We start from the raw sequence: 24,470 nt of genomic DNA on the forward strand, positions 1-24,470 counted from the left end.
AATGAACCTCATTTATTTGTTCTTGCAGGCATTTTAGTTTGACTCAGGCAATACATGATGTTAAGCACTGATTTTATAAGCACTGTTTATGAGAAGGAGAAAACTACCTTTGCAGCACCGAGGATTTTCAAAAGCTTCTTCAGTTTATTTTTAGGAACAGAAAGTAGGCAACCACAATTGACAGGATGAGTCAATAAATACTCAATGTAATCAATTGCTAGGTCTGGCTTGGATTCCTGTGGTACATGGATCCGTACTCGACGCCCAGATGTTTTAGCATTCTGAATAGGAAGGAAGCACAAAACCAGTACAAACCCTGTTAGTATCTGACTGTAGAACTGATTTCAAAGCAGAATAATACAGCATTAACAAGTCTTGTTCTATTCTTAAAAAGCATGATGCCTTAAAGCAGTCTGGCAATTCCTCTATTCCCTGTGACATGCATTTGCACACCTTTGTTGGAGTGAGTGAGTCAGAGAGCCAATCACAGGCTAATTCCAAAATGTGCCCCACTTGACCCCAGCGGCACAGGCAGTCGATCAGGGTAGAATATTTGTTTTGGTCAGCTCCACTGTCAATATTTCTGAGTCTGGAAAGCACACCACAGCTTAAAAGAAAACAGACAAAGAGATACATTATCTTCACACCCATAAGTGCAGAAAACAATTAGTAAAATACAAAAAAAAGGATTCACCAATGAGACAGACTTGAACATCACAAATTTTACTGACTTATCACAGTTTTAGTGTCTTAATTTACCCAAATGGGTATTTAATATATCAGATTGCGAAAAATAAACAAATACAGCCAGCAAGAAACTTCTTGTCATTTGCATTTTGGATTTCCAAACAGTACCTGAATGTAGGAATAGCAGCAGGGGGCATAAAGGATGCCAGAATAATCAGTGGAGTCATGCACCGCTCATCCTAGGATAAAAGAATGACACTCTATGACACAGAGGTACATACATGCAAGCAAAACTAAAGACAGTACTGAAAAATTGTGATTACAGCTCCTCAAATTAAGGATTTCCCTTTTACAGTACAAATGGAGCTGAAAGGAGCTCAAAACAATATGGCTTGCAATCTGAAATGTCTGATTCCTGGTTTTGGAGGTCAATTACCAATTATCATACCCTTCACTTTCTGACAAACTGCCAGAATAACTACCATGAATAGTCATGGCTCCATTAGGTTAATACTCATTGCAATAGAAATAGCAGCTCCTCATCATTTTTTTCTACTAGAGACTAAGGTTTAATTGCACAGCCATGACGCCATCTAACTCCTCTCAACCTTAAATGCCTAAATTCATTCACAAGACAAACTTATTAAAAAGACTAAAGAAAAAGGTTGTTATATAAGGATGGCATTGTTTAATGCACTGTTATTCATTACAACATGTCATAATACATGGTCTAGGCCACAACATAATCTCACTCAGCTTATACAGAAACCAATCTATGTTAAGAACTCTTCAAAAATGGTTTATCTCTATGTCCAAACTTCATGGAGACAGCCAAATGAAATGATCATCTACTTGGCCATTCCAAGATCTAAAACCTTTTTTTAAAGCTCATATTTTTAAAAGAACTTTTAAAATATATTTGTAGCTTTTTCAGGAAAGAGACAGGCAGCTTCAGTATGTTTGTAGCCTTTTAGGAACTAAGCCTCTGATGACAGGTCCTTTTAGATCCAAGCTGCATACTCACTATGTAAGAATATCAAAGTCAAAGAGGTTGCTTGCTAAAGCTGGATATCTTGTCTGTTCACCAGACCCTTTCAGAAAGGATGCTACATCCTCCACCAAAAAAGTTTGGAATGTCTTTGACAACTTCCAAATGCTTTCAGGGTAGAGAGCACTTGTGTCTCTGTGCTGCAGAGTAATATGTAGCAATGAGCTGCTTTTCACTCTCTGATTATCTAAAGCAAAGTTGCAGTGGAGCAGCCACCATATTTCAGGACACTTCAGCATAAAAGCCATCAACTAAGAAAAAGATATCCAGTATGTAATCCTGCCAAATTCACTCTGGGTGCTGCAGCCACTATTGGCCACTCTCAGGATGGCATCCTCCTCAAGAACTACACTGAAACAATCAGAGCAAGGAGACTGAGAATTTGAAAATGACTGATTGTAATTAACTGACTATATTGAATCCAGGCAATAAAAAAATAAATGCATCTACAGATTATTAGAGAGTAGATTTAAATTAGCAGAGACCTCAGAATCACAGAATGGTTTGGGTTGGAAGGGACCTTAGAGATCATCTTGTTCCAACCACCCTGCCATGGGCAGGGACACCTTCCACTTAGCCAGGTTGTTCCAGGCCCCATCCAACCTGGCCTTGAACACTGTCAGGGATGGGGCACCCACAGCTTCTCTGGACAACCTGTGCCAATGTCTCACCCTCAGAAAAAAGAATTTCTTCCTAATATTTAATCTAAACCTAATTTCTTTTAGTTTGAATCCATTCCCCTTGTTCTGTCATTACATTCTCCTGTAAAAAGTCCCTCTCTGTCTTTCTTGCAGGCAATTAGGCAAACCCCAAAGCCTTCTCCTTTCCAGGCTTAACAATCCCATTTCTTTAAGCCTTTCCATTTAGGAGAGGTGCTCCATCCCTCTCATCATCTTGGTGGCCATCCTTTGGACTCACTCCAGGAGGTCAGCAGGACATGTTTGGCTTTCTGGGCTGCAAGTGCACTCTGCCAGCTCAAATTCAGTGCAAAAAGAGCCTCAGCTGCTTCAGCTGCAGCTGAATCATAGAAGTGGTGCTGGTGGAAGAGTCTGGAGGACAATGCGTAGAAAAACATGTGGACTCCAATGTACACTGAGTATTAATTCTGCAATGGCTCTTTTGTATTTACTGTTTTCCAAAAGTTCTAAAACATTCAAAATAATAAAACCCTAGAAAAACCCTGCAAGGAGAGCAATTTATTGCATAAGTATTTTTGAGCTGACTATTTGGATAATGGTTCATCACTCAGACACTGCAGCTGGAGAATAGTTTCTGCCCATTTGTGGGATTCCAAGAAAATTGCTGCTGTTTATAGTTTATAGCAACAATGAAAAAGAATACTTAATGTCATAAAAACAGATAAAAGATATAAAACATGAAAGCATCAGAAGAAAATACTGAGAAAATTCAGGAAAATCTAGGCCTTCTTTACCTGAAATACTTTAAAATATTCAGGAAGTACAGAAGCAAACTTCTTGATAGCATATTCTTTGGCATCCTCATTATGATCTAGTGCCTTGTGGATGCTTCTCCAGAGTATTACAGTGATCTCCAACAAACTTGCCATGCTGGCCACATCATTTACTGACAACACATTATTCAACACCTGAAATACAAACATTTAGATGATATTACCAATGATATTTTCAGATAGAAATTTAAATTAAAATAAGGCTCTAATGACACTAGAAAAAATCCTTCTAGATTCTTTACAAAGACACTCTCGTCGCTGTAGAACAGGAACTCCATAACTGAGTTTTAATCTCTCTAACTTCACATATCTTGCAATAGTAATTTTAAAAATAATTTACTGCAAAACCAAACCAATTTAAAATCAACACTGGAATTAGGCAACTATTAATTTAAAATAAGCTTCATATTCCTTCTATCTTTTTCTAGCTACTTCATCAGATTTCTGCTACTGCAGGACATGAAAATCCAATAATGTTTTTACAGGGCTTGCAAGGGTTTTTCAGGTTGAAGAGAGAGATGAGAATGTTGACTTCATGTTCAGGAAGCTTGAATTATTATTTTATTATATATATTACATTATTACTATGCTAATAGGAATAGAGAGACAAATTCTCAGAAGCTTGCTAAGCTAAGAATAGAAAAGGAATGAATAAACAAAGGAGCTCTCTCTGATTCTGTTCCAGAGAGAGCTTGGTCTTTGATTGGCCCTTAATTGTACACATCCAATGGGCCAATCACAGATGCACCTGTTGCATTCCACAGCAGCAGATAACCATTGTTTACATTCTTTTTCTGAGGCTTCAGCTTCCCAGAAGGAAAAATCTTAAAGATTTTTATGAAAAGATGTCTGCAACATAATGGCAATTCTCCCCTTCCAACTCTAGAGATGCCCAAGGACATTCCTTTAGACTTTCTGCCATATTCTGTCTCACATTAAGCACCATTGAAAAGTAGTTATCAGAATTTAGAATAGAGTGGACTTTCTTACACTGGTGTTCTCCTTTTCACTTCCATCTTCATCATCATCCTCATCCTCACTGCCATGAAGACTGGCTTTCATTGCTTTCTGGATGCAGGCGTTCAAGCAGCGCCGAATGGTGAGCATCAATTTAGCTACATTTAAATGGAGCAGGAATAGATGAGACATTTACTATTTGTAAATGTTGGTAAGAAGTGCTTCTAATTACAATGCTGGAAAGCCAGTACGAAAAAGTAGGCAACAGAACCAGAAACAGCTAGGAAAAAAATGGAGCAAAATTCCTTGTATAGGAAATGGAAAAAATGTGAACATGTTTTATATCTTCAAGTATGAAGAAGAAATGACAATATTATCATCAGGCTCTGGAATTTTACTGTTAAAACAGTATACTAAAAAACCCCAAATAATCACCACTTTATCAAATCAGAACCAGAAGAAGCTTCCACAACTCCTACATCTAATCTGGCACAGCTGTTAAATTAATGACCCACGTTCAAGAACACATTCCCTCCGATGTCAATGTTCATTCCTATGTCAATTCCCATTCCCTCCTGTGGCAATTCCCATCCTTTGGAAAAGATGTAGCCCAACCACTGCACTCCTGAACAAGGAGCTCAGCTCTAGAAAAAGTGAAAGGGTTATGCCACTCTGGTGGAAGTACAACAAGCTGATTTCACAACCTTATCAAGATGATCAGGGAGAGGCAATGGTTTGGGCATTTCACCCAAGTCACTCCATGCTGATTACTTGAGTTTTAACAGAACTCCTCTGAAACAAAATTTTCCTGATTTTACTTGTTTCAATAGAACTTTTCTAAAAAGCAGGACGTGCTGGGCAGTACATGCCCTCTTCACTGAAACTTTCAGAAGCTTTCTGAAGGAGGGCTTTTTAGATTTTCTCTGAGCAACTTGGAAATCCTGGTCCACAAATCCCAGACACTCAGATTATCAGATGTTAACATTTTTCAGTTTCCGTATCATCTTTCACATGAAGATCTCAAATCACTTAGGGCATCAGGGTATTTTCTACCTTAATTCTACATGAGAAATAGGTATCAACTGAGATAATTTTAAGGTACATGTGGGGAGAAAGGGGAATAGAAAGGGGAATAGACCAGGTACCACCATGGGAGTGCACAGTACAGCATCATAAGAACAGAGATGAAAAGTTTTGATCTCCTCACTGTTGAAAAAGCTGATAACTTTGCCTGCTGTGCTTATTGCTGGTGTCAAGAATTTCCAAAACTACAAACTAATACTACACTAAACCCCCCAAAAAACCAGCCACAATGTACCCCTGTTACAGAAATAAGAAAAAAGCATTTACATGGCATGATATCAGTAACCCCAAAAGCTCCCAAGGTTTTGTGCTTTACCTATATTGGTGGGGGCAGTGAATTCATAGGCATACTGATAGAACTTCCTGGCTGCTGCAGGATTCATCTGGATGAGGGTGACACAGCGCTCACACCACACATCCTCGGGCTGGGCACTGGGGAAGAAGGAGTTCAGCAGGAGGTTCACGATGCGCCGCGACACCGGCCGAGAGTCCGCCTCCAGCCGGGCCAGGAGGTGCTCCATGGGACAGATATTCCAGAACTTTGTGGAGTAAAAAGATGTTCAAAGGAGTGAGACAAAAACAGAGGAAAAAAACATCACCTTCATTGAGTGATTTCCATGGTAATAGTCTAATCAAATATAAAGAACATCAACCAGGAAAGCATGAGCATCTTTTAATCTTACACCAATGTGTACTGGAGGTCAAATTCTGCTGCAATATCATTCTGCTGTGCTGACGTTTAAAATCTCCTGGTATCTCTGACTCACTGCTAAAAAGGTGGTTCAAGCAATTCCACTTCACCTGCAATACTAATGCAATTCCATAGATACAGGGAAGAATTATTTACACTACAAGGATATCACCATAAATACAATTATTACCATTATGTGCCATGTTTCATATTCTCCTCACAGGACAAAGTAGGTCTAAACTACTCACAAGTACTGTGTTCTTAAATGGATCAACACCGTTTCCAAAACCATCCCAAAGCTTACATTACTAAATACTGAATGCATCCCATTCTTAGCAGAGCTCTAATTTATTTGTAACACAGAAATCAAATGCTATGAAATTCAGAAAGACTACACAGCTGTTTGCCAGCTGTAACACTACATTTGTAGTTTTTCTGAGAAGATTCTGAATTAATTATGCTGGACAAATTAAAATTAAAACAAACAAAAAAGTATTTTTCAATGCCAAGGAACCAATTTTACTCTTTAGCAGAAATATTTGCATCAGATAATTACCCTGTGAATTTGAGCGATGGATGTCCCTATTAAAACTGTCATAAAAACTAAGTTTAAAGTGATCCCAGGACTTCCTAGAGATACACATTACAGTTTTTAAATCAATAGGGACTTATTGAAAAACACCTAACACTTAATAGGATTTTTTTTCTTTATATAAACCTGATCTTTCCTTCCCCTAAAAAAGCCCTAACATAGAGAATTATCTTTTTTCTCTGTCTTCAATTGCAGCAAACTCAGGATAATTCACAAAGTGACCTCAGCCACCCCTTGTATGACTTCCCCTCTGCACCCTTCACCACCTTCAGAGCCCTCCTCTGGATGCCTTCTAATAGTTTTATGTCTTTATTAATCTTAGCAAGAGACTAAACCATTGTTAAATTAAAATATAAAATTGAAATTAGGAAACTATAAACATTAGAGAGTGGAATAAGAGCTCAAAGATGTTGTGATGCCTGTGGCTGGACAGTGGCACCCTAAATAAGAGTCCACAGCAGAATACAAAATACATTAAAAATCACTGTAAAGGACATGAAAATCCTGAAGGATGTGGCCACAAAATAGAAGCAGACATTATAAAAATAGAAGAATCAGAGCAAAAAAGCTACTTAGGGTTAAAGTGTTAGCCATTTAGAAGAGTTGGGCAGCTGAGGAAAGTGGCTGTAACCCACTGCTCTCCCCTGCCCATCCAGAGAGAACAAGGCCCCACAGAACGCTCGGGATACCACAGATATTAAGAGTATTACCAGAGCAAAGCAGGTTATTTTTTTTTTAAGAACACTGCAGCAGTCTCAAAATGTACTTTTTATTTTTTTTTTTAATACATGCCATGATTTTGTCTCCTTGCTACTTATCAAGTACCATTATCCTACCTTGGCAGCCTTGGTAGCCTTCACTTTGAGCAGCATTTCCACAAAAGCCACTCGCACCTTCTCAGAATTATCATGCAGACTGTGTCTGGTTGCAGGCAGGAGCTGCTCCAGGAGTGGGTGACTTAGTTTGTTGTCCAAAATTATTGGCAGGCACTAAAATTAAAAAAATCAAATCCAGAGAGTGGAGCTGAAAAATCTGTAGCTAAAAATTGTTGAAGAGGACTGTGACACTTGTCATGTTAAACAAAGCAGGGGCAGACACTGTGCATGCTTGTTTTTGTAATATTCTTTGGTAAAATCTGCTTTGATTACTTCAAATTTGCAGTGAACTCTGTTCAGTGAACTCACTTCAGCTGAATCAGCTTCAGACCTACACTCAGACCATGGTCTTGCCCTCTGCCTGAGGACACACCAGCTCTCTAAAATATGACGATTTCAAATTAGAAATACTTTTTTTTTTTTAACAATTAATTTTTAAATCAGCACTTTCTGCTTATCCAGGATAGCTCCCCCATGAAGCAGTAGTGGAGCAAGTGAGGATTAACAGGATGACAGCTTCAATCTGAGGCTGAAGTGACACAGACAAAATCTTCAAGTGCAAATGTTGATTAGGGAGTTCATTTTTCTGTCCAAGCTATCAGCTATTTCTCACATGCCAGAAAGATGAAGATGAACTATTTCTAACATAGTGAGCAATGCATGGGAGGAGGCATGACCAGACCAGCTGTGGAATTACATCCATCCAAACCTCAGACACAAAGTGGGAAACAAAATCCCAATTGTGCATGCCTTGGGATGCCTTAAAGCCAGTGATGTAAGAAATTCTGGAGCTGCCTACATATATTTTCAAGTCTAAGCGTTATTTCTAATAGCTAAATAAAATTAATTATTGGGTCCAAACAGTCTGTGTACAACTGGAATTGAAAACCTTACAGTCAGAAAGGCAATCAGTTACTATTTCAAAAGACATTTGTGTCTTCCAAACATGTGGCTTTTATGAAATGTGCAAAACTTCCATATAGGAGGAATTCTATTGCCTCAGACATTTTGAAGAACAAGCTATTTCCTTGATTTAAAGTGGCCTATACTAGAAACCTGTACATCAAGTAAAACAGAAAAATGACAATCATGATAAAAAACATTTACTTTAAAAACACAGCATCGAACATCAGCAGATGTTATATCACATGCCAGATCTCCAGTTATCTTTTTTAAAAGATCAGCAAGAATTGTTGGAGGAATCATCTCCCAGTACTTGGATATGATCTGAGTAACTCCCAGTATCCCTGTAGAGCGAACAACTGGATGGGGATCTTCTAAGAGACTCTAAAACAAACAAAAGAACAACACTGTGAGCATTTGGAAAATTGTGACTCTACTGCTGTTTGATCTGAGCCTATCATAAACAAAAGGCATTCCATTACATTTTAATCATTATGAAAACTGTCATACAATAAAAGAACTGTAATATCAATAGTCCCTCAAGGAATTTTACTATGAAGAAAATAAGGAAATTTAAACCAGAAGCAAAATTAAGGTAACTACTGGCCAATTTTTTCATTGGACTTTTGAATTTTTTCATTTTAAATAAATCAAGTCTTGCATTTGTGACTTAATGAAAAATATCTGGATTTCTATTTATATGAGTTTACACTGATCACTGTTCCTATGGAACAACATAAGAACTTTGAAACTTTCAATTATATGATGTGAACTCAGGAATCCCCCAACATTTTCTTAATGAAAATACTATGCTCATTCTCACCCATCTGGACTGGTAAGGAGATTTTTAGGTTCTCTCCATTATACTTAATTTCACAAGTATTTAGTAATACAGTACTGAACTTTGATTGAGTGCTTCCATAGTAACTGTGAAGCTCTCCCCCACAATCCTAGGTTAAGTAAGGATCAAGATCATTACTCATGCATTTCATCTTTCAAAGGCATCTCTCATTCACAGAATAACGAATAACAAACCAAAATATTTCCTTTTTAGAGTTTAAAGTGGTATATAGCATCTGCAGAAAACATACTATAGAAATTTAAAATATTAGTTTAATTTTGTATTTTCTGTACCACAGACCTCTATTTCCCTACAATTATTCAGAAATCCCATACATTTTAATTGCATCAACAATTTTGTTTTTAGTTAGTTCTGACAAAAGTTTCATTTTTAACATTTTAATTTCATTAAAACTTACAAAAAGTTCTTCAAACTGTTTCTGAATTTCACTGTCCATCTCTTCAGCAGTAAAACTGGGATCACGAACAGGAAAAGCATCCACAAACAAAAACGCTGCATTTGCTCGAACTTCTGAGTTTCTGGCCTGTTACAATGGAGAAAAGATATTTTTTCCATAAGGATCAACTGTTAATATCCAAAGGTGTATCCTGTCAAATACTGTTCTCCAAACATTTCAGCAAGTGTTTTTAATTAAGTAGATGGAAGAGATTAATTTACAAATGGATGGAAGAACTTAAAGTCACATAAGAGTTTTAATGTTTTATTTACATTTCTGCCCATTCAGTAAAACCTGAGTTATTGTTACAGTCAGCTTTCAAAGCACATCAGCTGCAACAACCCTGAGGAATCACAGTCAGAGCCCTTCTGCTTTCTGTAAAGTGAATAAATTAAAAGCAGTTGGGATTTCTCTTGGTGGCCTTACAGCTCCTCTTCAAGACAGAAGACTCTTGAATTCAATCAGACTGGATTAATTAACTTGCTTGTCAAGAGACAGGTGATTTAATTGAAAAGCTCAAGCCTGTTTCTTCAAGAAAACAGTATTTAGTGACTAAGTACCAGAAAGCTTGGAGCGTAACTTATCCAGCAAAAACTTATTCAGTTCTGCATCCCTGCACATAAGGATTAGGAACATGTTCTGAGCTCCAGGCAGCTCATCAAAAATCTATGGGAAGCCTCACAACATTTTACCACATTCAACAATTTTCACTGTACTCCACCATGTATTTTACTGGTTATACAGACACAAACACAAAAAAGGGAAAAGAAAAAGGTGTATATTTAGACAATCATTGAGTGAAAGATAATTGATGCTGTGGACTCAAAAGACAGAAAAAGAGAGCAGGCAATGAAACCATGAAGAAATTCAAGGCATCTCAAGGAGAAAGCTGAAATCTAACCACCAAACTACATTTTATTTATCAAAGATAGCAGTGCAGTGATGAAGAGCCTCTATCGACTTCTCTTGGAAAGGAGACTTGGAAGGAAGAATTTTGTCCAGATCTTGTGTCCAATAGAAAAATAAAAGCTCTCAATATAACAAGCAAAGTAGGCCTAATTTTAACAGCAAGATGAGACAGTTCAGGGACATTCTTGACTATGCTAATAATTTAATTATCTTCTTCCCTTGTCATAAAGCACATTGAGATCAAAGCAGGGAAAAGGAACATGGCAACAACCATGTAATATTTAGACTTAAATAAACTAATGACAAATAAAACCAGAAAAAAACACAATAGTAACAATTACTTCTAAATAAACTAATGACAAATAAAACCAGAAAAATACCACAATAGTAACAATTACTTCAATTACAATCTGGTTTAGGTTTCTCTTCTTGACCAAGCCTGATGTGGTGGAGTAGGACCATAACATGCCAAATTGTTCAAGTCAACAAAATTACTAGGAATTTGGAATTGGATACTACAAAAGCAAACAAAGCACACACATACATTCTTTAGTTAGGGACTTGTGTTTTCCTTTATTTACTATGGATAATGCAAACAGTTAAAAGGTGACAAGACCTAATTCTTAATTCTATCCTATAAAGTTATAGAAAATCCTTTAACTCTGAGCCTGTCTATATTTAAGAATTAACACATAACAAGATAATATGTGAATTCAGGGTGAAATAGCTCTTCTGCACTAACATTGCATGTGAAAATTAATTCAAATGTGGTTTTGTGCAATAACCTAGACCTTGTCTACCACAGCCATTCCAGAAAGTTAATTTCCATAAACTTTTAAAGTGCATTACACTGAATTCTATTAAGCTCACTTTTAATTCTGAACTGAGTACCCACAGTTCAAATTCCTGCCTTTAATTAACTGGAGTTTATCCCAAACGTATTTGCATATTCAGGCTTGTACAATGTCTTCACAGAGGTAGAACCTAAGAGTTTAAATTCATGGTCTGTTTTAATCCACACTGACTTTTCCATGCCAGAGCCTGCAGTAATTTAAATAACTAATATTTCTTTTACCATTATGCTTTTACTATTCTGAGGAACTTCCAGAGCCTTTTAAAAATATAATTTACTTTTTTCTTCAGTTAATTTTCACAGCTTTCTTTTAAACTTTAACTGGTCTTACAGATTCTGAAATTAACTTCATATTATTTAAAACACTGCTCTCCCAGGACATCTTAGTTTAAATGTGTGGGATGTTAAAAAAATATTTAAAAAGACAACCAAACACTTTAAAGGAGTCACTTCCTCCAACAGCTTGAATTCCTGGAGGAGTGGTTCTTGACTTTTTCAGCTTGATAAGAAATAGCTTAATCACTACTTACACTAGATAATTGTATTTTTATATCCATATATCTTCTCATACTAACAACCAATCACTGCACATCTCTTTTATGTTTGTATGACTCTTGCTTTTCATAATAAGAACACGAAAAAATGATGAAGAAGTTACATATGGGCTTATATTATAAAAACTTAAGAGTTGCACAAAGGCTTATAAAACTGTGCTGGTAAAAGCCCCAACAGAACCTTGTGCAATCTAATTACTTGCAAAACAAGCAATTGAAGAAAAACCAGAGAACTGTATTACAAAATGTGCATTCTCAATTTAAAGATTTCAGAGATGAAATCAAGTAGTTTCAGCATCCACAGTTCTGGAACTCGCTGTGTTCTTACAACTGAAGTATTTTTGCTCTCTGTAAGGAGGAGTAAACAGGCCTTGTGTGTCCTTTCTGTTTCATAAACAGTGTTCTAGAACAGAATTTGTTCTTCTCTGTATTAAATTAGGGATTTGGCTAAAATAGGAGCATCAAACTAGTTATCTAAAATTAAACTGACACTTCAAGCTTTGGAGTAGAATCCATAACAGTTATAAGAACAGTTGTAAGCTTCCCCTCTTAGTTGTGTATTTTAAACTACTGGTGATTCTGAGTCATAGCACAGTTCAAACCACCAAACACTTCATGCAGTATTACATGATTTGTTCCAGCCTTGGAACCATTAGTGATGTGAAAATTATGAATAACAGCTGTTAAAAATTTCAGCTACTTGTGGAATCTGGAATTCTCCCATTGTCTTACTGCAAATCAATCAGTAACCTTTTTTTTCCAGATCACACATCTTCTGTTACATTCCTCCAAATAAATGTATGCAGATTTCATAAGGTTTGACAGAATCTTCCTCCAAAAAGCAGTCTAGTCTCACATCTGAGTCCTGGCCTTTGGCAAGTGACTACAACCCTTCACTGACAGGCAGCAACTCCCTTGAGAATGGAACAGTGTATTTTGTTAACTTACCAAAAACCAGTTAAAACCTCTATTCTTTTTAGGGACAGAAATGGAGAAATTAAAGGAAGCCATGATTTGTAGCTATCATTCTCTGGCATCAGGACACAAATGTTTCATCCAGAGGGTTCTTGTTCATATAAATTCTAAAAGGATGGGATCCAAGATTTAATGTAACACCAAACAAGATACTGGCCTAGCAATGACTTTTCATATTCCCACCTCCACCACAGGGTTCTGTTGAAACCAAGCAGATCTCAACTCTTTCCTGCAACTCATAAAATCCATTATAAACAACTTCTGAAGTTAATACTAAATACTTTCAACTTTGAGAATTTCAAATGCCTTTCTCACGTCTAAAGAAGATGCTTATGACCAACCAGTAAATGAAATTGTAAATGTTTGCCAGAAATTAACTTGGCTGTATGTGTACACTCTCACAAACAGGGATTTCATAATTTCAGACAAAATAAAAGCTGTCACAAAGAAGGAAGCTTGGCTCCTCTTGATCAGAGAGTGTAACTGAGCAGACAAACTGCAGTGGGTCCTCCTTAGTCCATGCATGCAGTCCACAGAAGGACACACACACCATGAAAGAACTACAAATAAGAAATTTCATTCTGAAAGCACATCCATACCATTAATGTCTGTCTATACAATCCAAAAGTTTTCCTAAATTAATACTCCAATAAATTCATTCAGATGTACTCTTAGGCTGGTAGTTAATCAACAGGTGAGACTAAACCATCCTCTGAACTCTTCTGGCTTTGATGAATAAAACACTGATAATTCCCTAAAGATCTTGGAAAAGATAATACCAGATTACACAGAATTTTCAGACTGAGAAGATAAGAATGGCAACTGCAATCCTGGAAAGCACTCTAGGTACCTGTAAACAAAACTGGATTTTACAAGTAAATTATATTAACAAATTAGAACATTATTGTGCATGCTATGTCTAATTACAACTTAAAAAGTTGCTCAGCTACATCTGTGATGTTAAACACTCATTTTGGTTTTTGTGGCCATCCATTTTAAAAGCAAATAATAAAAACAGAAGATGTGGAAGGGACCCAAAATTTAATAGCTGGAGAAAGACATTTATATTTTCTGAAAAGGATAATTACCTTTAGTGCTCTCCAGAGGATGGGCTGATACAATCTATAGAGCATTTCTTCAACTCCTTGACGGACTTTACTTTGTTTATGAAAATAACTCAGCATCTAAGATAAAACAAATAAAACAGGATCCAAAGCCAATTTTAACATTCTACATTCAGGAAGTGGTAAGGAGTTGATGCATTTCATAATTATGTAAGACTAGAGCTTTCATACTATGAAAATGATAAACCTAAACATGCTAATTGACCCTGTATCTTATTAGGAAGTCTCAAAAATATTTCATTTAAAACAATCTAATTAATATAATATTTTATAATTTTATAGAGTCATTAAGTTTATATAAAGATCTACAACTAAGAAAAAAAAACATGGCTAGAGAATTGCACAGCAACACCTCATTTTTGTTACTATAAAAATTATTTTTAAAGTTACTGGTAGAAGTACTCTGAAACTTGAAATTATGAACTACAGATAAATAAGCTTTTTCTCTGTTAAGAACAAAGGAACTTATCTGGTAAGTGGAGTTACCCAAATACACATGTAAAAACCTAATACATTTTTTATGCATTGATGAAAAGCAAGTATCAGCACTCTTTGCAACACAAAACTGTGCTTAATTAGCTAAAAATCCTGTTATTTTCTGTATCTGAATTATGCAGAAAAGAAAGAGAAAGTGGAAGACCAGAGCAGAATATGAGAAAGGACATAATGTAACTTGATTTGAAGAATTCCTCCACTTTGAAACACTGAGCAGTTTGAGCTGTGTTCTAAGGTTGGTAATTAATCAGAAAGTGAGACAAGATCATCCTCTGAACATTTCTGGCCTTGATCAATACAGCACTGATAATTCCCTGAAGATCTTGGAAAACAGAATACAAGATTACACAAAATTTGAAAAGAAGCTGACCCTCTCTTTAGTGGTCAGTTCAAATTTATTCCAAGACCTACTCCTCCTGCAGCCCAAAGACATTTATTCACTGTCCTCTTTCAAGATCATAAGCCCCAGAGTCTGTAAAACATGAAATGCCCTGTCAAATGCCTGCTCCATCAATCAGGAATCACAGGACACGGAAATCCTATAGCTATGAGAAAACGAAACAGAACAAACCCCCTAAAAATCCAACCCAAAACAAACAAAAAACCCACTCTAGCATTGTACACTGAATGTCAAGCTGAATATTGCACACAGCAGACACTCTAGAGTCTGGGTATTTGGAGCAAGCATGGGGGGGGAAGGGGCATTGATCAAATACAAATGTCCTAAAGAGGCTTGTGCACTTCTCATTCTGCTTCAAATGCTCTGCTCATGACTGAAAGCCACAGACAGACAACTAGAATCAAAGCTTGTCCCTATAAACCTATATAAATCCCCTACACACAATCAAAAGAAAAAAGCCAAGCTTCATTTCAGACCCATCACTAAGTTTGCCTCAAGAAGGCTATGACTGTTCATCCCTGTGATCATCTATGGAAAGGTCAATTCTGCAGGTAAAGAAAGCTTAGACAACAGACAGCAAAACCTATTCCTGACACTGGAAAATCCCCTTCTACTTTTGAGCAGCAAAGACAAATCTGGTGCAAAAGTATAAGCAGGTTCCTCCTATAATTTGTTCTAACATTATTTCTCAGAATATGCTATTTTTTAAGTATTTGTAGTGGGTTGGCCCTAGTCACCAGCTGAACACCCACAGCCATGCACACACTTATTGCAGCAACTTGTGAGGGTTCCTCAGGGTGAGAGATATAGATGAGAATCTTGCTTCCTGATCAGAAGGCTGGATTTATTAATTTATGATATATGATACATTATGACTATACTAAAAGGAATAGAGAGAAAAGTTGCAGAAGCTGCTAAGCTAAGAATAGAATAGAATCTAAAAACAAGAGAGCTCTCTGTGAATCTGTTCCAGAGCTTGGACCTGTGATTGGCCCTTAATTGTAAACATGGAACATGAGCCAAATCACAGGTGCACCTGTTGCATTCCACAGCAGCAGATAATTATTGTTTACATTTTTCTTCTGGGGCCTCAGCTTCCCAGAAAGGACAAATCCTAAACGAAAGGATTTTTATGAAAAAATGTCTGTGACACACACTCCCTGCTCAGTGGGGAAGAAAAAGAATTGGAAGAGAAAAGCAAGTTCATGGATCAAGATAAGGACAGTTTAATGAATGAAGCAAAGAGGCCCAAAAAACTCCCCAAAGGAGTGATGCAAATGCAACCACTCACCACCTGCCACAAGCAGACCAATACTCAGCCAGCATTCCAGCAATGGCTGCCTCCCCAAAACCCACTTTCCCTCAGTTTGCTGAGGGAATGATGTTGTGTGCCATGGAATATCCTCCTGGTCATTTGGGAGAGCTGTCTCAGCTGTGACCTCCCAACTTCTTACTCATGCCCAGCCCACTCCCAAGGGAAAACATGGGGAGGAGAAAGCCTTGAAAGCACACAGGCACTGCTCAGCAGCAGGCAGAACATTGCTGTGCCACCAGCACACCCCAAACAGAGCCTGCTATGAATGAAAGTATTTCCATCCCAGCCACACCTGGTATGGTATTTTAGTATGAAAAGGAAATTTGCTAATTTGTAGCAACTGATCTCATTTTGATGCTACTAGGTCATGTCATGCTTTCCTGGAACTTACCTCTCTAACTTTGGAATGAACAGAAGAATTTCTGGGAAGATGAATTCCATGATGCATGAAATCCTGAATGCAGTTATATTCAAGTACCTACAGTAAAACACACACATGCTCCTGTTAACACAATAAAACAAGAATAAGTACTGTAGCTGTTCAGCAACTACATTTTCCCTAAAACAAGAAACTGAAAATAGTACCTGCTATTATTTCTTACTTGGCTTCTGCCTTGCCCAAAGTTTTCCATGCTGGGGGCCTCAGTCTGCCTCAACTGATTATCAAAATTTCAGAATCTAGAATTAATCCAATTGTCAGAAGCTAAAAGAAGGGTAAATAAAAGTACTTTGGTATCTGAAATTTTGCTCTAGCATTGTTGTGATCTGTAATTATGCCATTAATAATTTCCATGGAAATCCACAAACACTAGATAAATACCTGAGCTATCAACTATACAGATTTGCACATGCTGAATAAAAGCTTCAGTAATTCAGCTAACAGGCATGTTTATGAAAAACATTGTGCATATGCATATTTGTGTGAACCAATATTTCAGCAGCAGAATTAAAGGTGTTTAACTGCAGCCAAGCTGATCTCAGTGGGAAAACATTCAAAGCATGACATACAGTTACTCCTTGACAATGCTGAAGGGGCTCTTTCCTTAGGGAAATGATTCTTTAAGGCTTGTTAAAGGAACCTCTCTGTAGTGGAAAGTCATGAGTCTTTCCCACCCTGAAATTCAAAACCATCCAAATGAAATTTCAAGCATAGTGTTACCTCTGTGAATTCTCCTGACACCTTCTTCCAGGCCCTGAAGTAAACTTCTGAAATGCATTCCACCAAGGATCTGTATTAACATAGAGGAAACACTGTCAAGAAAGCATACTAACCATATCTATGCACAATTCATAAAGGTGAAACATGAAGTTTTGTATAAGAATCAATATTCTTCTTAATTCTCTGCGAATTGGTTTTTAGAAGAAAATCTCTTTTTCAAGTCTACACCCATAACTACCAAGTTAACTCTTCATTAATGAGCACAAGCACTATTACATGCTACTTGAAATATCTCCTATGGTGGGAGAGTCAAAACATTCAGAGAGATATTTTACCAGTTATGTCATGAAGAATGCCTGGAATTCTTTAGAGACATGTACAGGAATATATTATTCTACATGAAAGCCTCTGATTTTAATACACAGAATTACTTCAGCAATACTTCACCAAATAATCAAAGAAAAAAAATCTCCATATTTTTCATCCATCAGCCAAGTTCTCAGGCTATGATTTATCCTGCAAGTCACCTCTTATTAGAATGCCTTACATAGAAACCTAGAAAATTCAATTAGAGATTGCTTGTAGGAAAAAATAGGAACACCCTACCAAAGAAGAAATGGACCTGCAACCCTCACAGAAGCACTGCAAATAATGCAGTCCAATTTCTATCCAAAGTCATTTGCTTTAGCTAATGGCAAATCAACATTTACTGCTCCTATAACTGTACACCAGGCACGTCAGAGCTCCTATGAAATGAAGTTGCTGAAACAATATAGCAGTAATATTCAGAAGATTTGTGAGTTTCTGGTTATTGATATATTCTTTCAATACACTAGGTATTTTTAGAGTGAGATAAACAAGATTTTAGACAAGCTCTTACTAATGAAGTACTCTTACTGGGATGCATACCTTGGAAAGAACTGTAATTGGTTTTTAACAGTTCCATGTATCATTTTAATGAAGTTTACATTCCAGGTGAACAAAAAACTCAAGAGTCTTCTTCCCTGTGTGGGGAGGGGAAGAGAGGAAAAAACAAAGAGAACTCAAAGATCTGAAGAATATGCAATTTAAGAGCTACCTCAAAAATCAGCAAATACAAAGGAAATTACATCTTTAATTTTAAAATGCATAGGTGAAATGGAAAAAAACTATTTAAGATTCTTAATTATTAAACAGAATTCAAGCACTCCTTTTATTCATAGTGTAGAAAGAACACAGAACAAATGAACACATGGATCACATATCTGCCTCCACTCTTTCCATGTCCTTTCTGGTTTGGTGTGCCTTCAGTTGAGCAGCATTCCAGAATGGCAGCACACTGTGCAGTCAGCACCCCCATGGAGGCTGCAGCACTGAGCTCTGCCAAGTGCCAATATCCCAAAATCATCCTGGGGTGACACTGAAATGATGCTGAAGGCATAAATAAAACACTACAACTCTACCAGCACTGACACAGACATTTTTTCATAGAAATCCTTTCTTTTAGTATTTGTCCTTTCTGGGAAGCTGGGGCCCCAGAAGAAAAATGTAAACAATAATTATCTGCTGCTGTGGAATGTAACAGGAGCATCTGGGATTGGTCTTCTGTGAGTGTTTGGATTTGCTGACCACTCACAGGAGAGTTTGTCCTTGCTTTCTGCTGGACACAGAACTTTGTTATTCATTCTTTTCTATGCTGTTCTTAGCTTAGCAGCTTCGGCAACTTGTCTCTCTATTCCTTTTAGTATAGTTATAATGTATTATATTTCACATATTAATAAATCCAGCCTTCTGATCATGAAGCAAGATCTCTTCTATCTCTGTCACACTGAGGAACCCTCATCAAGTCATTGCAATACCAGCACTGCATGCAGAAACAATTTTAACCAAGCCACAGAGAACACCTGGGCCACTGAGGAAATTCAATGTTCTGATCAGCAAGGACAATTCCTTTCCTCCTGCCACATGAAAGGTAATGTTGTGAACCTCCTGGAGCTGCTTTCATTCATGAAAACAGAAACTATTTTTCCCAAATCAGTTTTCTTCCATTTTAACAAGTCAGGAACAATGATGACAAATCTGATGAGCAATAGGATTTTGTAAAAGGCTGTGGATGAAGGAAATAAGCCAATGATCTCCCAGAATCAGCAAAATCTGCCCAAGGAATTGTAGCCTTATACAGTATCTGTACAGGCAGCTTCACTCTGACTTAGCCTACAGGTGAAGGTAAGAGTCCAAAATGGCTGATCACACATAAGGGTGAGTCAGTTGTAAGGGTCATTTGTATCTCTCAGCTTTCTAGCAACAATTCAATTAGGAATCAATAAAGGAAGTGCAATAGTAAAGAGCACATTGACAGAAGTGCAAAAGGTCACTGAATAAACAGCAGAGGTTCAGAGGCACTTCCATGGAGAGCTGGGCCAAGAGTTGTGTTCATACCTAAGACCAAACACAGAAAATTGAATGCCAGACACATTTGGAGTTGGAATCTCACAGAGTAGAGGAGGGAGATGGAAGTACAGTCAGTCAGAAACTGCACTGTAGTGAATTGATAACTGAAATGCCTTTGGGTGAAGAAGTAACTCAGAAGCTCAGAGAAATCAAGACCTAATGGCTAAATACAATGTCAAGATTTTTGGCTTCAGGTCTGGTGGAAACCTTCCCAACTCAACAGGGGGTGTCTCTATAAACATAGAGGAGTCCCACTTGGCATGTCACACATCAACATCCCTGACAAAACAAAAGGTCAAGGGAGTTTTGACCTTCAGTTCTTCCCTCAACAAGGCAAGGATGAGGACAAACTCAAACTCATCTCATCTTCTACAACCCCAGCAGCAAAACAGATGACAAAAAGCCAAAAAAATAGCTTTCAACCAATTCTTTTTAGCCTTAGGTTTCAAAAGATTGAGCCTGCTCCTGAAAATGGTAAGTGCCTCTAACTGAATCTGCTGCTTGTGATTAATGGATCTGCAATAATTACTGGTAACAACATTCTCATAATTGTGAGAGATAACCTGGTGATAGGTGAATGAGACTGTGAACTGTCATCTTTGGGACTAATGCAGTGTCAGTGCTGGGTGTCTGGTTCTGCTGTGCTTGTGGACACAGAGCATGACTTTGTTCTGTACACACAGAGAAGGTGAGCAAGGAAAGAGCACAACAGACCCACCTGTAAAACACAGGAACCTGCTCTGCAGCTGTTTGACTGGAAACCCCATCTGAACAAGAATGTTTTCATAAATCACAGAGAGAGAAATTCAGAGGATCACTCCACTCATGATAAGCCTCTGAGAAATATTACTGTGTGTTAAACAGCACAGCCTGGGAAGGCAGAAACACTGAACACCCTGATCTTGCAATGAGGTGTAATAAATGTGCAGTTCTCTATTGGTTTAATCTGATTTAGAACAGATACACTGCATTCCTGACCCTTCCCTTCCTTCAGTCTTGCATATGATGAACCATTCCACACAGTTAATCTGTCTGAAAAATAATCTCACTAGGAGAAAACAGCCACCTCCTTCAATCAACCCACAATATTGCTGCTTGAACATTACACTGTGAAAAGGAAAAGAGGAATGCTATTCCATGGCAACACAGGATCATTGCAACCTGGAGTTATAGCAGCTTAAGCTACTGTGCTACTGTGCTCTGGGATATGTACTCTGAAAATCCAGGATTACTTTTCTTAGGAACTGTAGAACAAGTCTGCAGCCATTAAAGGGAGTATTAGGCCTGATACACAGAAGCTCACTTTCAACTCAAAGCAATTCATACATCATGTTGATACTTGGTGTTACTATATGCATTTTAGAAGCAATACAGGATGCAAAAAAAAGGTTCAGCAGAGCTACTGGGGGAGTGTTGGTTGGTTTCTTGTTGCCAGAAGAAATCTAACATTAGTGAAATGAACCAGGAAGGGAAATTAGAGAACATACATGAGGTATGTTACCACAACTGAACTCCCACAGCACGCAAATGCCAAACAAAAGGACTTGCAACTGAGGTACAATGGCCTCACAGCAACAGGAAAATGCTTTGAACACTTTGAATCTCCTGTCTGCAGAGCTGGGAAAACCCAAGTTGGTTACCATTCTGGATAAGTACTGGAAGTTCATACAGTGAAGTTGGATTTCTGCTCACAAACTGAGACATGTGAATTTGGATGTTTAAGTCCCCGAACTGTTAACTGTCTGAAGAGTGTTTTATGTGATCAGCTGTTTAGTTACTGTTTTGTGGAGCTGAATTGTTCTGTTGACTCTGCTGACTGGGGTTAATGGCACACCCTACACACAGAGCAATTTCACATGCCCAGATGGTTTTCCAGAAGGCAGAGATCTATGACAGTGCTTTATGTGCCAGCCCCACCTGGATGTCTGAGGCAGCTTAGGTCATTTAATGCAGCATGGGTCATTCACTTAAGCAATCAAATCCTTCCCAGGACCTGTACTGATTATGCTCCTGCACAGATGTCTAAATTTATTTCACACACTTAATTTAACTGAACCCTGTCCTGGGATCTTTCCAGAATGGGTTATGGTTCTCCTTTTATTTTGAACTATTATCCTTCAGGATGTGAAGTGCCTTGGTATGGGGCTGGCACAGCAAGGTTTTGGAGGTGGAGGCTGCAGAGGTGGTTCCTGTGGGAAGCTGCCAGAAGCTTTCCCTGTGCTGACAGAGCCAAAGCCAGGGGGCTCCAAGGCAGCCCCACCACTGGCCAAGGCTGAGCCCTTTGGCTCCAGCTGGGAGCTGCTGCTTTCAGTCCGTGCTTCCAGCCAGAAAGCAAAGAATCCACAATTCAGGATCTAAACTATTAATGAGCAGAGAGTGCAGTAAGGTGCTCTCTAGATCTGCCTAGAAAGAGGCAGGCAATTAATGCATAATGATAATGCAAAGGTGACAAAATGGCAAGAACCAGAAATCCTTGGGAGAACAAAGAGAAAAATCTCGTGCAGGGAAGCGAAATGTGCAAAGCGTGACCAAATCTGCACATTCTTGTGCAGACATAAACTTTCACTTTAATATGCCAGGAAAAAATATACATTACTGAGTCTGATTTTTAGTCTACTTTCCCCCCACATATTTAAAAAAATCCCACAACAAAACGTCAATTTTATACTCCTTCACTCAAAGATTCAAGGAGCAAACTTCCTTCAGAAAAGCTGTGTAGTAATTAACATGTTCTACTAAAAGTCTCACATAATGTGGAAGAAAAAAAGAACTACAATAATTTACATCTAAAACCTAGATAGCAGTTGTATTTTACATATGTAATTGCCAATCATTTACTGTGCCTATATGAAGATGAAATATTAAAACAATACAGTGGATTCAAATCAAACAGAAAAAAATACAGAATGAAATATAGAAAATGCATTTTAAGTACTGTGACAAAGAACACACACAGGTACACACTTTTTCCAGATGGCAAAAAATGGCTTAAAATGAAATACACCAAGGACACAAAATCAATTGTGAACTCTGTCAATAAAGCCTTACCTACCTTTCCTCTTTCCACACACATTTTCTCTTCTTCCATTCCCACCTCTCATATTACCTTGGTACATCATTATTTTAGTCAAAACTAAAACAGCTTAAAATATATGTAAGTAACCAAAACCCCACCAACTTTGTGGCAGGTATCCAAACCCTGCTCTATCAACCATTTCACCTAATTCCTTTGCTATCTCCATTTTTAATATGACATATACCACAACCATGCACCAATCTCAGAGCTCATTTTATGACAGAAGTTCATGTATTCCACAGAAAAAGGAATATTTATTTTACATATGCAGGGAAGAGATAGAACTTCAGAGACAAAGTAATGTGGTCTGGTCACCTAACCAGAAAAAAGGCTTGGATGCCACAATTCTGGTGCACAGGCACAATCTAAATAATAAAACAGCAACTGTTCACTGAGAGAAATCTATGTAGTTAAATAAAGTAATTCTTATTTTTCTGCCAAGTTGGGTTCTTTTTATGCTACTTTTAAAAGAGAATATGGCAACACATTCTTCTAGATGAAGTCATTTAGAAGGAAAATTATTTTGCTATAGTAACTTGTCTTGAATAAAAGAAGAACTGCTATAAAAGAAAAGAAAAGAATTACACCAGGGAATGATTTAAAGTATCGGGGGAAATGCACTGGAAGCAAAGCACTTGATTCTTATTGCCTCAGGATAAAGGAACTGAAGATTTAGACATAAACTTTCACACTTTAGTCTGGAATAGAAACAAGTTTTCTAAATGAAACAGTATCAACCATTTATAGCTTGGAGTCAGAGCTGATTTCTCTCATGTTGCTACCTACTGTACTATAAAAAAAGACAAACTGCAGAACTATTAAAAGCAACCAAAGCTCACTGGCACAAAACCACAGTAAGATAAAAGCTGGCTTACCTCTTCTTTCTTAATGTGTTTTACACTCATAAAACACTGAAGCAACAAGTCTTTGACTTCATTACTCTCATCTGAATCATAATCAAAACAAAGTAATGTCTGATGTAGATTCCATACACGAACTATATCCGCACCCTGACAGGGAATAAGAAGCCCACATTAGACTGGAGAAGCTTTGCTTTAATGCAAAAAGCTTTGATTTAATGCAAAGCTGCATTGAAAGGATTTTAAATAATGAACTTGAAATGCATTGTTACAGATTGTGAAATTATGAATATTCATTTCATCCTATTACTGGGAAAAATACATGTAACTGCAGAAATTCTGACTTCCAACAAATGAAGATATGCTCAAGAAAAAAAGCTGCCATTCCATGCAAAATATGTTAAAACCACATCATTGCACTTTTTAAACTTTATACAGTACATGCAGTTAACAGGGAAAAACAGTAGAAAGAAATAAGGATACATCCATTGAATTAGTGCAAAAAATGTGTATCACAATGCACCAAGCAACTCAAACATTTTGAAAAATGAAAGAAAAATTATTTGTAGAAAGATAAAAAGCAAGAGAAAATGAAGCTTCCCACAAAAGCTGTTTCTATGCTTAGCTGAACATAGTACTTAATATCTGAGTTGACAAAAAGTTAATTACAATAAAAACCTTGGCCATTGGACTGGACAAAAGAGTGAAAAGATTA

General features: G+C 37.4%; 1 protein-coding gene across 1 annotated transcript in view; it reads right to left on the reverse strand.

Moving 5' to 3' along the window:
- The window catches only part of NCAPG2 (non-SMC condensin II complex subunit G2), a 42,747-nt gene that overhangs the window by 12,277 nt on the left and 6,000 nt on the right, over window positions 1–24,470 (reverse strand). The window contains exons 5-18 of the mRNA XM_058033415.1: window positions 23,771–23,905; window positions 18,299–18,393; window positions 17,390–17,459; window positions 16,622–16,708; window positions 13,985–14,080; window positions 9,567–9,692; window positions 8,512–8,691; window positions 7,366–7,518; window positions 5,563–5,785; window positions 4,197–4,321; window positions 3,168–3,341; window positions 856–926; window positions 454–607; window positions 108–281 (exon numbers count right to left, since the gene is read on the reverse strand). Coding sequence (XP_057889398.1) covers window positions 108–281; window positions 454–607; window positions 856–926; window positions 3,168–3,341; window positions 4,197–4,321; window positions 5,563–5,785; window positions 7,366–7,518; window positions 8,512–8,691; window positions 9,567–9,692; window positions 13,985–14,080; window positions 16,622–16,708; window positions 17,390–17,459; window positions 18,299–18,393; window positions 23,771–23,905 — 1,863 coding nt within the window. The remainder of the gene's footprint in view (window positions 1–107; window positions 282–453; window positions 608–855; window positions 927–3,167; window positions 3,342–4,196; window positions 4,322–5,562; window positions 5,786–7,365; window positions 7,519–8,511; window positions 8,692–9,566; window positions 9,693–13,984; window positions 14,081–16,621; window positions 16,709–17,389; window positions 17,460–18,298; window positions 18,394–23,770; window positions 23,906–24,470) is intronic.

Source organism: Melospiza georgiana, chromosome 1, assembly GCF_028018845.1.
Source record: "Melospiza georgiana isolate bMelGeo1 chromosome 1, bMelGeo1.pri, whole genome shotgun sequence".
Taxonomy (NCBI): domain Eukaryota; kingdom Metazoa; phylum Chordata; class Aves; order Passeriformes; family Passerellidae; genus Melospiza; species Melospiza georgiana.